This window comes from Apium graveolens, chromosome 10 (assembly GCF_009905375.1).
Source record: "Apium graveolens cultivar Ventura chromosome 10, ASM990537v1, whole genome shotgun sequence".
Lineage (NCBI taxonomy): Eukaryota > Viridiplantae > Streptophyta > Magnoliopsida > Apiales > Apiaceae > Apium > Apium graveolens.
Window position 1 is genome coordinate 217,505,695 of NC_133656.1, and position 18,070 is coordinate 217,523,764.

Genomic DNA, 18,070 nt, shown 5'->3' on the forward strand with positions numbered 1-18,070 from the left:
TATATAGATCTTGACATTCATGCGGTTGGTTCATTCATAAATATTTTTAAAAAAATAGAAACATCAATCAGGAAATAAATATTAGTTACAAGTAGTAGTTAAATCAGTTGTTAATTATTAGAATATCAAAATAAGATATTAATTTTTACTATCTGATTTTTTTTCAAATTACTAAAATATATATTTTGACATTCATATGGTTAAATAATTTAAAATTATTTATAAAAAATCTGAATAAAATTCATAATATTCAAATATATAAAAATTATTTTTTTTGAATTTATTTCGAGCCGAGCCGAGCTCGAGCCGAGCTCGAACCGAACATGCCAAAAGCTCGGCTCGAGCTCATTTTCTTAACAAACACATTTTTGTGTTCGAGTTCGAGCTCGAGCCCTTAACGAACCGAGCCGAACCGAATCCTTAACGAGCCGAGCTCGAGCTTGTTCGCGAACGGCTCGATTCGCGAACAACTCTAAACAAAATCGAAGGTCTCCGCCTACTTATTAGACTTAAATACCGATGACGCATTTCTCTCTCAAAAAACATTCATTACTAATCAAAAGAATTCCACAATATTAAAGTCAATCTTCTAGTGTCAACATTGCTTCTTTATCATCTTGCAAATGAACCCATAAGCATTTACTGGTCAGTTATTTGCCTCTTATTGCATATTCTGGATTGAATCTGGTTCCAGGTTGAATGATAGAGATTTATTTCAAGTTGGAAGTTCATTTTGGCAGCTTAAATAGGCATCTGGAACTGGAAGTTTAGATTTTGTTTAAAACTTGTTGCTTTGTAATTCTGTTTCCAGACTTTTAATACTTGAACTTGTAAGGTTGACTTTTCATAACTGTTGTAAGATTGTTTAGACATTTGGAGTTGTTTGTTTTTCCTTAAAAATATATTATAGGAAAATACTTGTTGTACAGAATGGTTTACAAAATTTTGTATATAATGATATGTGATGTGTTTTAATTGAAGTGGAATCCTGTATTCATATCAATCATGCCATTATGTAGAAATTTTTTGTACAAAATTCTTACATTTAGCACTACTTTTTTAAATCGAAAAATATATTATAACTGTTGCATGTTGGTTTTATTTCATTATTATGCATGCATAGGAATGGGACTATGGGAGTATACAGTAAATCAGGCCCAATAATTTTGGAGCCTTTATCACTGTTTGCCCCATGCTTATATCCAAACAAATCCACCAAGTTGGTTCCATTATAAGTTGATATGATTATAGGCAGTGTTCTAAAAATCGGCCGATTAATCGGAGTTCGGGCGGGTCCCGTCTTGATTAATCGTTAATCGGGTCAAAGTGCAGTTTTTTGAAAAATCGGTCAAAAGTCGGGCAGTTCGGAAAAAATCGGCCGAATCGGGTCAAAAATCGGCCGAATCGGTCAAAGTTTGAAATTAATAAAAAAATATTTTTTAAAAAAAATAAAGTTTTTTCAAAATAATCATTAACATCTAACATTTAATAATTAATATTACTAATAATATATTAACATATTGACTGTTTTACACACATAAACAATCGTATATTCTTATATCCCTAAATCCTCTATACAAATCACAAATGAATTATTCTCAAATCTCAATACTCAACTTGCTTGCTCGATAGATTCACAATTTTGAGTTATTCTAAATTTATTCAATAATTATCACTTAAATATCAAGTAGGTAGTAATTTAAAATTTTAAGATTTGAATTTGTACGTAGTAAATTCTAATTATCAAGTAATATTAGTGAGTAGTCCCTAGTAATTAATTAGTATAAATTACTTAAATATCAATTATGGACTCGTGATGATAGTTTTTTTTTTATAAATCTTACTATTAAAACATCACTACTAAATTAATGATATGTGGTTTTATTTTTGTAAATCGTATGGAAGGTTAATGATATTTAAATAGAATTATTTTTTATTATTTATTAAATAAATTTCTTCCGATTAATGCTCCGATTAATCACCGATTATCTGATTAATCGCTGAAAGGTCCCTCCACCGAACAATTCAGATTCCCGCTTTTTAGAACACTGATTATAGGTTAACCACATCAATCACATACTCCTACTTATTAGACTTAGGGCATGTTTGACAAATATTATAAGACAACTTATTAATCCGCAACAACTTATTGACCAGTGTTTGTCGCACAATTTATAAGTTGAATTTACAACTTATAAGCTGATAAGTTGAATGATATTAACGATGTACTTTTTCTCAACTTATTTTTTATTTTTTATTTTTTTATCAATTTTAGTTTTAAAATAGATTTTTTTAAATGTTAATCTAATTTAAATATAAGAATTAAGATAACTATATTTAAAAATTATATATTTTAGTTCATTTAAATAAAAAAAATTCTGACTTATAAGTTTAATTATCCAAACACTTATATAACTTATAAGCATTTATCAACTTATCACTCTGACTTAAACCGTTTAAGTCATAAGTTACTTATTTTAAGATTTCTCAAACATGCACTTAGAGCATCCACAACACTCGGGGTCAACTTGCCCGGGGACACTTACACATTCCCCGCCACGTCACCCGAAATGACCCCATAAAAAAAGTGACCCCAACCTATCCAATGTTAAGCCCACTTCCCACATTGGTGAGGACCCCTTATATTATTATTATATTATATATCTAATAATTGTTTTTATTATTTGATTTTAATTTTAATTTATTAGTACAAAAATTTTAATTATAAAATTAAAGTGATTAATTCTTTTAAAAATGTCACTAAAATAAAAAATATGACCCGTATTTAAAATGCATCATATTATTAAAAAAACATGAAATTGAAAACAACACATAAGAAAAGATAAAATTTAAATGTTGCAATTTAACGATTCTCTTTGAACTGCGAGATTTGCTCAACCAAGTCATTTTGTAGCTGACGATGTGCCCGTCTATCACGCATCTGCATACTGTTTTGAATATATGTTTCGTACGGCACAGAGGGTTCTTCACCTAAAGTTGGTTGTGATAAACCATTTGTTGCATCATCATAAGTTGGGAATGAACCAAATTGAGTGGCATATGTGTCCCTTTCATCTTCAACAATCATATTATGTGTTATGATGCATGCTCTCATGATTCTCCCAAGATCTTCTTTGTCCCAGAAGCGTGACGGACCACGTACAATTGCAAAACGAGACTGTAACACACAAACGCTCGTTCAACGTCTTTTCGTTGGCTTTCTTGATATTTAGAAAATAATTTTCTTTTCTCACCTTGTGGACGTGGTATCGTTTTAACGAATGTTGCCCATTCAGGATATATTCCATCAGTTAAGTAATACCCCATATTAAAATATTTCCATTGATAGTATAATTTACCTCTGGAGCACGACCTTGTAAGATATCATCAAATACCGGTGACCGATCTAAAACATTTATATCATTATTTGATCCAGCAACTCCAAAAAATGCATGTCATATCCATAAATTAGATGAAGCAACCGCTTCCAGGATAATTGTTGCAACTCCTTTATGACCGCTCATGAACATTTCCTTCAATGCTTTTGGACAATTTTTCCATTGCCAGTGCATACAATCAATACTACCCATCATACCGGGAAAGCCACGAGCCTCACCCATCTGCAATAGACGTTGCACGTCATTCGAGTTCGGCTTTCGTAGGTATTCACCCTCAAATATTGTAATTACATTTGAGACAAACTTTTTCAAGCCTTCAACCGCAGTACCCTCCCCAATGCAAACGTAATCATCAACAACGTCAGCGGATACACCATATGCCAACATACGCATTGCCGCGGTATATTTTTGTAAAGGTGATAAACATTTTCTTCCCACTGCATCAATCCTATGTTGAAAGTATGGATCGAAATTTGCAATAACATCCACAATACGAAGAAAGACATGTCTACCCATATGAAATCTTCGTCAAAATATATTTTCTGGATATACAGGATTTGGTGAAAAATAATCATTCACTAGACGGTAATGACCTCCTTCACGATCTCTGTAAATATTTCTTCGAGGCGTGGATGTTGAGCTCTATCCATGTATTTTACGAAAGAGCTCGAGTCGACGCTTTCTTTTAGTGTCATCGAAAAAATCTTCAATAAATTCTTCAGTGATATCTTCAGTGAAGCTTTGTAGTGTGGGTGTTTGATTCATTTTGATGTGAATTGGAAGAGCTAATACCTCTAGTTTATCTAGAAGGTAAAAATGAATATATTCCAACGACTAGTTTACAAACAAATAAAAACAACTACTAACTTCCAACGGCTAGTTTACAAACATATAAAAACAACTACTAGCTTGCAACGGCTAGTTTACAAATAAATAAAAACAACCACTAGCTTCCAACGGCTAGTTTCTTGCCATAATATTCTCAAGCAATTTTGCATGAGCCTTCCGCTGAGTTTCAGTCATTTTCTCAGTATCTGCCAAAATGATTTTTAAATCCATCTCCCTTTGTCGAATGTCAAGATCTTTTAGTTTAATTTTATTTGTGGTTTCCATTATGCTCATTCTTTTCAAGTCATTAGCTTCGAAAGCTTCAAATTCTTCAACTTCCGCAGCTGTTGCCTTCCGCTTTCCCTTCCTTTTAGCTGCTTTTGTACCTGTAGGACGAACCGCTTTGAATTCTTCAGATGTGGGTGTATCATTATTTCCCTCTGATGAGTACGCTCCAGAACTACTTAATTTAGTTCTTTTAGAACTTTCACTAGTTCTAGCAGTTCTCCACTTGGGTTGTCTACGAAACTCACGCCAATGATTCTCAAAGTTAGACTTATTCTTGTAATATTTTAAATCAAGTGCATTAGCTTCCTCAATTATGTTGTCCAAGTTTGAACCGCTCCTGACTCTTCGTTGAGCCTCATCATGACACGATCCAACTTTCTGAGCACCTTCATTTAATTGTTGCCACCTTTTTTTCATTGTCATAACTCCTCTCTTAATGACACCAGGATTATCTTCTTCACAATATTGACGAATTCGATCCCAAAATGCGTTGGCTTTTTGATCAGTACAGATTAATGGATCAATTGACACATTCAACCATGCACTTATTAAGAGTTTATCTTCAACCTACTTCCACTGACCAATAGTTTCTCGTACATCTTTGGTTTCCTGGCAATCATCATTTAGATCAATAATGTTTTCAAGACCAAAGGCAGGGACTTGCGTTTCCGGAAAATTTTAAATATTAATAGGTGTTTGTTGGGTTTCAAATTGTGGATTTGAAAATGGAGGAAATGGAAACTGATATGGAGAATTTTGAGGATGTGAAAATGGAAATTGAGAATTTTGAGAATGTGGAAACTGGTATTGAGAACTCAGATTTTGAGAATTAACAGTAAAATTTTGTGGGTTTGGAAAATAGAAATTTTGGTATGGATATGAAAATTAAGGGTTTGGATTTTGAGGAGTTGAATTTTGATTTGAAGATGGGGTATTTTTTGGATTCATTTTTCCTAGTATAATTTTTTTAGAATCAAAGAGTGTAAATAATAGTGACTTGGGGATTGGTATTTATAGGAGGAAAAAAAGTTACCGTTTATATTACAACGTTAATATTTATTAATGTTAACATTACAACGTTTATATTCAGTTATTAATTTAGATTATAATTTGAGTAGCAGGTGGGTACAGCTTTTGTGAAAAGTGGAGGAAAATAATAATAGAAAAATCAAGTGTCCCGGTCCGGTAAAGAGACATCATACCATTTATTATGATTTAGTGCAACGCTGTCCAGCGCCACATTTAGAGGGGATAGGTCACTTCGCGTGTCCCCGGACCTCAAATAGGCCCCACTACACTTACTCTTACACTTCTACTTATTAGACTTAAATACCAATGCCGCATTTCTCCCGAAAATAAAACTTCATTACTAATCAAAAGAATTCCACAACATTTAAACCAATTTTCTTGTGTCAGTATTCCTTCTTTATCATCTAGCAAATGAGCCCATAAGCACTACACTCGATTTAATTTTCCAGGAATGCCCTCTTAAATGGATCATACATATATGCAGACCCGGAAACTGATAGCAATGCAGTACTTACTACTACACTTCTACTTGCTACTCTCTTGGAAACAAAAAATGACAAGTAGGTACCAAGAGAGTAGAATTATACATGTAACGGGTTCTTCTCTCTCAAGCATGATTAGAACTTTGATTTGTCTCCTCCCCGGATTTCACGTAAAAGCGATTGAGACGTTCCGACGCTTTTTGCACCTGCAGAAATTGAAATTTAAAACCAACCTTGTCAATTTATAAGCAAAATAATCCTACGGCAGAACTAGATTAGCTTTGTCATTCCAAGACCGAAACTTAACAATGAAGTAGCTCCTCTTCACTTTCAAGTTTTTAAACACTTACTTGTACATCCCAATTTGTTCTCCATGTTATTACGCACACTGTGGTAGTCTGACATACAATCCCACATATCATTCCAATCCATATGCCCTGGATTGATATAAATTATGAAGAGAGGAGATGTTAGAAATATAAGAGGCATTCTTATTTTTATTTGCTGTTTTTACAGTTGAACACTGGAATGCTGCTGCCAGGGTTAAATGGAAACAAACCATGTAATTTAAGTAGGCTGCCTCAGTACCATATTCAAGAGTCAGGCAATATTAGGAAATAGTAATAAGAATATAATATATATATACACACACACACTCCATTAATCCTAGATAACAAGTTAACAACTTGAACTAAAACCCGCGGTAAATGGTTTTGCTTGACATTGTTTAATTAAGCAGTATCCAGTAAACACTTGTAAAACTAACCGTCGTTTTCATTTTTGTAGCTAACTTTCATATGGAACAATGGACATATAAATTAATGAAACATTGTACCTTAACTTGAAGACCAACAACATATCCCAGGAAAATCCCAACCGGAATGCCAATCAAATAGTAGCAAACTAAATTCACAATTGCAATAGTACCCTGCAAACCGGCCCCAACTGCCACCCCTGCAAAGGTTTAAATACAATAACAATAGGTAAAAAAATTCAGTGCTTTATATTTCTATAACGTACTTAAAGTATCAAGGCATTGGCAACGTAAAATTCTGAAAAAGTATGCCTTGCCTGAGAGAACTGGGTATATACTATTCAAAAACACCGAGACACCGAGGAGTACAGAGAGATCTGACACAGTGTCCGCAACTTCCTTGTCATTTGTAAAGAAATGTGCGATTTCTTTATGGTAAACGAAACATAGACTAGAGAAGATAACACCTATTAGCAATGAGGTGGCAACCAAGACTTTGATAGAGAATCTCACTGCATTAGCATTCCCCTTGCCGAGTTCATTTGCAACCCTTACACTGTACAAAAAAACAGCCAGGGTTAGAAGTTAATAAATAAAAGGCTATGTGCTTACAAAATTATCAGCAGAACGCCTCTAATAAAGAGTGACATACCATGCAGCTCCTAGAAATCCAAGGCATATCATAAATTCCCATCCATTAATGTTGAGGCTGGAAAACTATGAAAATTAGCAGTGGATTCTTTGGTGTAGAAAACATAAAGATATTGAAAACTTGAAGAGAACTCTCACCAGATGGAGAAGGCAGATATAGCAACCTCTGCATTATCCATATACCCCGCAATCAAGACTAGAAGAGCATTGTACCATAACTCTAAGCTATATAGATAAAAAGAGAGAGAGAGAGAGAGAGAGAGAGAGAAAATATATAATGTATACAGTTTTATCAGTAAATGCAGGAGAATTTCTAGTCGGAAACGTCTGATAGTTTGAATTACAAACACAATATACACCACACAATTTGAATTATCAAGAACATTTAGTGTGTGTGCGCGCGCGCTCTGCCTTGTAGACAAATTTATCACTAGATTATAAGATGAAAACTGAAGGCAAAGTATGCAAGAAATAACTTAATTCAAAAAAGAAAAAGGTAAAAATAGAGCACTTACCAAACCATCAATCCAGAAGACAATGAGAGCTTGACTACTGGGAGAATATCCGACAAGGCAGCTTTGGAAAATCCTTTCCACGTTTGAGGGCACCAACCACCAAAGATGTAAACAAACATCCCAATTACCAGAAACCAGGATGATATAATTAGTGCACTCATCGCACCAGCAACTCCGAAACTGAAGTAAGAAACAAAGAGCCACGACAAAGGCACATGGAGAATGAATTGGAAAAGTGAGATCCAGGCAACAAACTTGTTCTTTAACTGTGCTTGAAGGTACATCTGAATAGTTAAGCTAAAAACGAAATAGTAGACAAAGGGAATGAACAACAGCGATATGTATCCTCCCCTTTTTGCTATAGATTCGTCCTGGCCAAGTAACATGAATATTTGACTTCCAAATATGAATACCGGCAACAAGATAGTCAAAGTAATCAAATCAACAATCCATGACCGTTGCAAGTAGATGCCCATCATATGGTATTGTCCTGCTCCAAATGCTTGCCCACAGAGGGTTTCAGTCGCACTTGACATTCCTAACTGCAAAAAGGAACAATTATCTTACAAAGACATTTAAAACGTCTCAATTTCCTAGTGCAGAGGTACCTTGAATAGTTTTTATTGTTATGAACTTACCAGTATCCCATTTACAAATCGGACGGTGATGGTTTGAACAAGAGCATAGCCAGCAAGATCCAATGGACTTATATGGCCAACAAATGATTGTGTGATCACAATAGTTCCAAATGAGCCCACTCGTGATATAATTCCAGGTAATGCAACCCTCCATATGTCCTTGGATTCTTGCCAAACCTTTGATTTCAAATCAATTTCTCCTTCTTCTTGTACTTTTGGCACAATAAGCCTCTCGTGCAATCCATTATCCATACTTCTGCATAGTGTGTCAGCATGATCATCAGAAGGGCACAAAACATGCTTCCCCGCATAAATAAATTTAATTTGAAATAATGCTGCAGCTTTGTTTCTATTTTTTGCTATTTAACAATGAAAACTTAGCAACTTTAATAAGTTGTGCGACATTCTTGAATCAATTAGTGACACTTACTAAGAAACAACCCTATGTGGTAAAACCAGACAATATATATCTGTTTACCTTAAGTTCTCGTTAAACTGAGCAAAGATGTTAAAAACTCTTGTGATGAACCAAAAGAAACTACTACTAAATTGTATCCGTTTATATAAGGCTTCCGTTTATATAAGGCTTAATGATCTTTTCAGCCCTCAAAGTTTGCACAACTGTAATCGTAAGACTCTGAATTTTAAAACCGTTAAATGTGTTACAATGACAGAAATACCAAAAGGATTTGGTGAAGCTTATATCATCTACTTTTGTATTAGAATATTGGAAAGCTTCTTTTTCTTTTAAACAAAAAGGTTGCTAATAGTACAAATCAAAAATAAAAAACAAACAAGACTTAATTTTTTTAATATAATGAATGAAGTCATTATCAGTTATTGCATTGCAAAAATAAAGGAAGCAAAAAACAAAGAACTAGCACATAACTAAAAAGTGTCACATGATCAAGCATGACTAGAGGAGTCAAGAAGTGATAATAAAGAAACAAAAACTAGCACATAACTAAAAATGATCAAGTATAGTAAATTAGAGTCTTGATCATTGGGTAGCCTTGCAGTAGCAGCATAAGATGAATATGAAGAGAAAGTACATGAAATAAATGCATATTTACAATAGCCACAACAAAATTCAAACTGGGATTGATACAGGTTCTTGCATGAAAACTATTTTAAAAAACAGAGTCAAACATATGTATACAGAGAGAGAGAGAGAGAGACTTACAATGAGGAAGTGGATTAAAGTTAGGTTGGGATGAGCTTGAACACAAGAAAGAAGAACCGGGGAGACGAGGAAATGAGTGGACTTATAAGCAAGCAAAAATAAATGAACAAAAAAAAAAGAGTTTAGTGGCAGCAAGATCTATTACATGGTCATGGTTACGTCCACGTTACTAATTTTTACATATATAATACTATGTCCTATGTGTATGTATGTAATATTTGTACTAGGTAGCTAGTTAGGTGGAATCTACGGTTCTTATCAAGTTTGGTCGACAAGTAGCTGGATCAGACCTTTTCTTGTCTTTGGAACCAATTTTGGAGCAATATCTTTTTTGAATCTCTGTCAGATATTTCAGACAACTTTTCATTGGGTAATATAAAAAGTTCAAAATTTATTAGGCAGGTTTTACTATTTTATATCAAGATAATTAATTCTAGATGTTTTTTTTTCCGTTTAAGATGTACCCAAGTACTAACTGTATTTTACATGTTGAAAAATGAAAATGTGGGGATGCATTGTACAATTGTACTGCACTTTCCATCTAAATACTTCAAACTACATGTAGGTCGAGTTTAGTCCTGCCTTTTATCAAAATATAAGCATTTCTTGCCCAAAAAAAACGTAACTTTTGGGAATATTTATGTATTTATTTTATTAAAAATATCGAGCCGAGCCTAGTCGACCACTATTAGGCTCGGCTCAAACTCGATTAAAATACTTTGTGTTGGATTTCGAGTCCGATTGAACTTTAAATTGTAAGTTCGAAACTGGCTCAAAAAAATTTCGATAGTCTCGAATTCGATTCGAAAACTCGAATCGATTTTAGCAAATACTAATAAAAACTCGAAATATTATAGGTTGGGCCCGGGTTCGATTCGATTATATATAAAAAAATTATAAATAAAATACTAAAGATTTATATTAAAATATATTTGTAATAAAAAATTTTAAAAAAATAATAGAGACTTGATAAGACTCGCGAACCATATGAGCCGAGAGTAATTGATGTTTGAACTCGGCTCGATAAATAATTCAAAAAATTTGAGTTCGAGCACAGCTCGATTATTACCAAGCCAAATTCGAATATTTAACGAAACTCGTTTACACTACGGACAAAACACACGATAATATATGCTACACGTAAGAAAATGTAATATGTGTTAGTATCTATCTATATATATATATATACACGTATCTATACTTTTTATTAATAAGGGAAATCATGTATAATTTGGTGTTAAAAGTACCAAGGTACCAAAATAATTTTGGTACTTACCTGACATAAGTTGACTTATATTCTCTATAAACTTTGTTTTTTAACCCAAATCAACTTCTATTCCTTGTAAATTTTATTTTCTTTTTAGTTAGTGTTCATCCAACCGTCTATTTACTTCATAAATAAAAATATTTTTTAAATGATTTATAAATTATATTAAAAATTTATTAAGTTACATTAAATTAAGTAAAATAACTTATATTTATTTTTAATTTTAGAAAAACTACAAACTAATAGGTAAACTACTAACACGAATTGACTTATATTCTCTGTAACTTTATTTATTTATAAATTATATTAAAAATTTATTAAGTTACGTTAAATTAAGTAAAATAACAAGTATTTACTTTTATTTTGAAAAACTACTAACTAAAAGTAAACTATTAACACGTAATGACTTCTATTCTCTGTAAATTTTATTTTCTATATCATTATTTTAAAAATAATTAAGTAATAACAAATAACTTTAGTAACATTTATTAACTTTTAAACTGAAAATTATTGATTTAACGATCATATTTGTTACTGTCCATCACAGGTTTATTTACTTTAAATTAAAAAATATATTTTAACAATAACATATTTATGGGCTATATTTAGATTATATTAAGTAATATTAAATTAAGTTTAATAACATCTATTTACTTTTAATTTGTAAATTAAATTTTATCGATAATTAAGTAATATTAAATAAACCATATTGAAAATGCTAATTATAACATAATTATCAAATTATATTAATTAATATTAAATTATCTAAAAAACAGATCTTTGGTTCATAAGATAGAGATATAATATAATTCGTTTCACAAAAATAATCCTAATATGTTAGATTTCTATATCAAGTAAAATAATGCAAAACTAGAATTATAGTGAAAAATTTCATAACTGATTCGATTCTTTTTAACCACGTAACTATTTTTTGCAAGTAACAATTTAATATTTGATATTAATATATTAATTTTAATTCGTGTTTCGCATGAATTATGAATAATTTTCTACAACTATTAATTCGATATTTTTAGTCTCGGACCCGTATTTCGCATGGGTTATCAACTATCCATACTAATAAGCGTCCAAAATCTTGGTACTCACTAGAAAATTATACAATTATTTTTAAAATTTTATGTAATAATATCTCAACCGACAAAAAATAACTTCTACTCTCTGTAAATTTTATGAACATTCAAGCGTCGGTTTACTTTAAAATAATCGTATTAGTAAGTTAACATGTCAGATTTATATAAGTAATCAGGTGCATGCATAACTAGAACTATACGGTAAAATTTTAGAATTACACTTGATTTCAATTTTTTTACTACATATTTTAATAATATTTTATATATTATATTTAGATTTATATTTTACACGGATTATGAGTTTCAGTTTTATGCAAATAATAATATGATACTATTATTTTTAATTTTGGGCCCGTGCTTCGCACGGGTTACCAATTAGTATAATAAAAGCAGTGAACCGATGAAGTGGCAGCTTTAAATTTGTTTTAACTTTATTTTCTATTTTCTAAAATGCTCAGGAAGCTCATCATAGCATTAGGGTTGTACAGACGAACCGTTCAACCGCATCCAACCGTCCAACTGCTCACAATCGAATCGTATTTTGCGGATAATCGCGAAATGCGGGTTGATTGTGGATTTAAATTTAAAAAACCGCTCATTCGCGGTTTGGATGCGGTTTTAAATTTTTGAAAATCGAAAAATCGCAACCGCAACTCGCAACATATATTTATAATAAAATATATTTCCAAAAATGTAGTTAATATCATATAAATTAATAAGTATCTACATTTATTAACTAATCTTAGGTTAATGTTAAGATTTCGTTCATAAGATTCACAATCATTATAAGATATATAACCAAATAAATGAAAAATGTAATCAACATGTAATTTTTTTATCCTTTTCTTTTTTCTTTTCTCTCGCCTCCATATTTTTGTATATTTTTAATATCCTTGCTCCACACGGAGCATTAATTTGTATTTTATTTTTGAATATAAATTTATCACGTAACTTAAACTTGAATTTATTAATATTTTAAAGTTTATATTTTTGCAAATTATTAATTATTTTAAAATAAGTGATTGAACCGCAAACCGATCCGCAATAACTGTAAATTCGCAACCGCAATTGACGCGGTTAATGACAATTTTCTAAAATCGTACCTTAAAACCGATCTGATCTGAATCGTGTACACCCCTGCCTAGCATCAAACCCCAGCTTCGACAATCTTTTCACCATGACGTGCTTGCTTACATTTACATTTGGGCATCTAAGATTAAAAAAAAAACTATCGGATGACGTGCTTGCTTAGGTATGATATCCTGTGGTTTCACCGGGACTAAGAGCAAGTCCAGTCCAAGATGTAAAATAATTATAACTATTGTTATAATTTGACATCAAAAAGTGTCTTTTAATACTAAAATAAAACTTGAAATCCAATGCTAGATGCATTTTAAAATTAAATATTTCCTAATTTACTTAAATTTTATGGTATGGATGTATATATGCATATTTACATCTAAGTATAAAACTCTTTTGAAGTTAAATTTTTGACATTTGATTTTAAAATATAAAAATTGCACCACTTATGACATTGTATTGCAGTTGCTTTGACAAAATAAAATTAGCTATTGTGGACCTATCAATCCACCAATTTGTTCTTTAAGTTGTCTACATTTAGCCAAGATAACAAAAAAAAAGTTCCGGCTTGATATTTTTACCATTACCACTCTCGATGCTAGCAAAAAATTTTGAAGTTCAAATATTTTTTATCATCTTATATTTATAACTAGCTTTGTAGCCCGTGCGAGGCACGGACATGCTCTAGTTAACCAATTTCATTAAGCTGTATTTTTTTTTGGATCACATGCAGGAGATCATGAATGTTCGTGATGTATGCTGGAAGACGCTCTGAGGAAAGGCTTGAGAATGCGGGAACGCGATGTGTAGTGAAAGTAGTAAAACCTTTATGGAAAGAATGGAAAATGCACGACAAAGGGGGCGTTATGATTCATTATTATGCAGCTGAAGAAATGTTCTGTAGATGGGACCTAGAAATCGAAAGTGAGTTAGGTGTTATATAATGTGTATTATCTTGGTTATTTGAAGTCATTGTTGTACGTCAAACGTTTCCTTAATAAAGTGTAAATAGGTTATAGTAGGAGTTGTGTAAATAGGTTACAACAGAAGTTGTGTGAATAGATTGAAGTCACCATTGTCTGTGAATATGTAACCTTTGATCATGCCTGAATGTAGTTTTTGATAGTGGAAAGATGTTGTTGATATAGATGGCTGTAAATATGGGCCTAATTTGTTATAGCAAAAGTTTCGGTAGGGGTGCTATTCAAGAATTGTGACCACACGGCTGATTTGTGGATCCATTTGATGAATGAACGACTTGATAATTTTAAATATGTAAATCAAAGAACATGGGTGCCTAAGGGAGGGGCACACGTATTTGGCTATTGTGAAAATAATTTATCACTTGGCTCTAACAATTTTATTTTGGCCTTCACTTTGGCTTGCACTGGTTAATTCTTGCTGTAGCCTAAATGTCTCTTGTTCAAACCTCTAAATTTATGTCCTTGATATGTATGCAGCATTAGCTTTAGGACTAATTAGAATAGTGACCCATAAAAATGCTATGCACATATGAATTTTTTCTTCGGACTATATTGTATATGTCCACTATACATAATTGATTTACACAACTGAATCAGTTAATGGAAAACGTATATAAGTAATGCATTCTTAGTTTACAGCAATGATCAACCAGCACAAAGTTCACTTCCAAGTTTAAATTTCTACTTAGAAAGGCATGCCTGATGAGGACGAATAATATTAGCACATGTCACCAATAACCGATTTTCTTGAAAAGCTTTCATTACCTCATGAACTTTCTTGAAGTTCCGCAGATTCAATGATTGCCGGGGGATTACCAGCTTCACAGAGTTCGGAATGAATTGAGACGAGGGATGAGAACCGTAAGTCAAAAAAAAATCGGCGACAGAATCTTGTCAAAGGATGGGTAAAAGAACAGAACAAATAATCATGTTAATACCATAGAAAGTGGGAATATAATCTTAAAGTCCTCACAAGTCTTATCACATTTCTATAATCTAACACACTTCATAATGTGCATGTATGTTATTTTTAATGATATTTATAAATTAATATGCATAATAAACCTCACTAGCTGGCTTCTTGTTACAGAATAATGATTCAATTGTAAACCAGTGAACTAGTAGGCCGATATTTGTAAAAACAAATATTATCCTTCTTCTTTAAATTAGAAGAAGGGGCGGCCTTGGTTTTTAATGTCTTGGTACATATGAAATCTGGAATTAGAGTCGTCCTCAGTAGTGCGTGTGCTTTGTGAACTGAAGCACTTCTTCAATCATGAACTTCCCAGTCCTATTTATGTAACTTGATGGTTTAAGTGCGCCTCAAAAGTGCATCTGGTGTTCTTTAATTTCTGCAAAGCTTGTGGAAAAGTTGGGATCCCACGCATCTGTCCACAAGCAAACACAAGGTATGGGTAATTTAGTTATGTTAATTTTCACAGAGATGTTTTGTTTGAATTCGGAGTATCAGGTTTTATGCTAAGCATACCACTGTGCCCCATGAAGAAGCTCTTCTCTAGAGTAACCAGTCAGTTGTTGAAGTTCACGGGGTTGGAGTGTGAATTTTATTTTTCCAGTATGGTCGGCGACGTGTAGCACAAAAGCGGGCCTGTTTGGTAAGTAATTGAGGGGGTGGTTGTGATATGAAAATAATTTCAGTCTTAATGTTATAGATATGTGTTGAATTAGGTATATTGAAGGAATATGTTGATCTGCTTGTTGGGGTTATGTAGTTTCTGCCGCACTCTGCACAGTAGTAGTTGCTTCCTTGAGCGAAAACCTCATTTTTGCATCGAAGACAGGAGCCGTCATGATGGCAACCTCGAAGCATTATATTTAGGATGACGATTTCGCAACCGAACTTGCATGTAGAAGACATTTATATTTAGTTCAGCAAAGGGAGGGAAATATTATATGCGAAAAAAAGGTTGTAATGCCTTTAAAATTGAAATAGAAAGGAATCTACCTTTTGGTTAATCCAAAGCTTGATGTGCAGCAGCTCATGTATTGTTGAGCAAGGTGTAGTGCTTGTTTCTGGTAAAACTTTGTAGGGGTACCTTGCTGGGTTGGGGACCCGACATATAAAATCACCGTATGTAGCTGTCACATATGCAGGAAGCAATCGAACCTCTTCACAGTTTGGATTGAAGAATAGGTTTGTTGTTGTTGTGGAAGATAAAATTATGTCCCCTGTGGCACATAAATAAAACGTCTTCCATTATTGCTGGTTAATAGTTGATTTATTCTTGAGATGGGCGGTGTATAGGTGTAGGCTAAAAAGGAATTTTTTTTATTGGTTGTAGAGGTCCATTTGTGTGCATATAAAGGGGATTTGTTATCCTAACATATACAGGTTTGGATAAGTTTTATATTGAGCGAGGATCACCTTTTTATTGTTTGACTAACAAACCGGTTACAATGAGAACCATATTTTTTTGTCGGTGCATCTTATGCTCAATCAAGAACTGGGTAACAGTTTCCCCCCATAAGGAGACATTCATTTCTTGAAGCCTGCAATGTGATTTAGCAGAACTCAGCGAACCCTCCACCTTTTCTGTTGTATAATATATATCTCTAGAAAGTAAGTTCTGGGGGTTAAAGTTATGTTTGGTAGAATTACCTGTTGTTTAACAAAGTAACTGTTACCCTTTTAACGCCATTATGTTGGTATGCAACGTCGTTAGTTTGTATTATGATCCTGGCATTATCTGAAAGAAATCGATTAAATTTGATGTAAGTGGCATTGTAAATGTATTCCAGTGATAATCATTATTTGATTGAATTTTTTGTGGAGGCGCTTACCTGTTAGGACCGTGTTGTTGCCGACTCTCGAAAGGATCTGGGCCCATGAGCTGAGGTTGAATGCGAACTGTGGTACCGAACTTCCCTGTAGGCAGTCATGTATCATGGTTCTTTTACCAAATATTATCAAGTTGTCTGTCTCTATTGGCTTGAACAGGCCGTGAAGATGAACAATCTTGAAGTTTGTAATATAGTACATGAGACCCCTACATATCAAAGGCTCCAGGCGTTCGCCTTCAATTCTATTGGTAGTAGCCCAATACTGATTGTCCTGAAGAATATTTATTTTTTATAGTTATGGTTGTGGGAATTGGGTAGTATTAGAGTAACGAAGTTATACCTTTGCATCCAGCACGATAAAATTTGTTGTTGATTCGTAATATGTGTTGTATGAGAAAGTATGCCATATCCGAATGGTGCGCACTTGTGTTCTTTTAGAGTGGTATCCATAACATAAATCGTCGAGTTCTATTATTTGTGTGTGCCTCCGATTAGGGTGATGTAATACTGAAATTTCTGCCTGGCAAAATATTGAACAAAGATTCCAAAAAATGAGAATACTGAATAGTCGAGGGATTACAATAGTTTGAATATTTAAGTAGTGCACAATACCCGGTAATTGCTTGTAGGAACCGCCATATGCGATCGCAGTTCAGAGTGGCAGAGCAACAAAAGAAGGCTGTTTTTGGTGTTTAACTTTATAGTTTTTAGATTTTAATTGACACAGTGGGTTGGCACAACATACTTAAGAGTATGTAAAGAGACTGTTGTTTGAGTTTCACTGAAGGCGTTACTATCCCTGAAAGATGGCATGGATGTAAGGAGGACAGATAGAATAATGCAATATATTAATTATTTTGATTTATGTTATTTGGACATGACAAAGAAAAATTTTAAAAATGTATTTTATTTTATTTTAATTGAAAATTTTGTAGAGATAAATGAAATATGTAATTGAATTGTCTGTTGAATTAGGGATATATATATGTATTTTAGTGTGTAATTATTTAAAATAGTGTGTCGAAAATGCAAATTTATTTCCCCAATTTTGACTTCCAGAAAATTATTTTTAATTTTTCAATTA

At 32.8% G+C, this 18,070-nt stretch overlaps 1 protein-coding gene and 1 pseudogene across 1 annotated transcript; both read right to left on the reverse strand.

Annotated features, from left to right (window-relative positions):
- Positions 1-2,863: 2,863 nt before the first annotated feature.
- On the reverse strand, positions 2,864-4,931 carry LOC141691803 (uncharacterized; annotated as a pseudogene).
- A 926-nt stretch (positions 4,932-5,857) lies between these two features.
- On the reverse strand, positions 5,858-9,924 carry LOC141689885 (protein DETOXIFICATION 24-like). Its single transcript, XM_074494390.1, has 9 exons — positions 9,767-9,924; positions 8,584-8,839; positions 7,946-8,487; positions 7,569-7,655; positions 7,432-7,488; positions 7,097-7,335; positions 6,861-6,979; positions 6,376-6,462; positions 5,858-6,231 (listed from the first exon to the last, which is right to left on the reverse strand). Exons 2-9 carry the CDS (start codon positions 8,833-8,835, stop codon positions 6,151-6,153), a joined length of 1,464 nt encoding a protein of 487 aa, XP_074350491.1. The 5' UTR covers positions 8,836-8,839; positions 9,767-9,924; the 3' UTR covers positions 5,858-6,150.
- Positions 9,925-18,070: the final 8,146 nt, after the last annotated feature.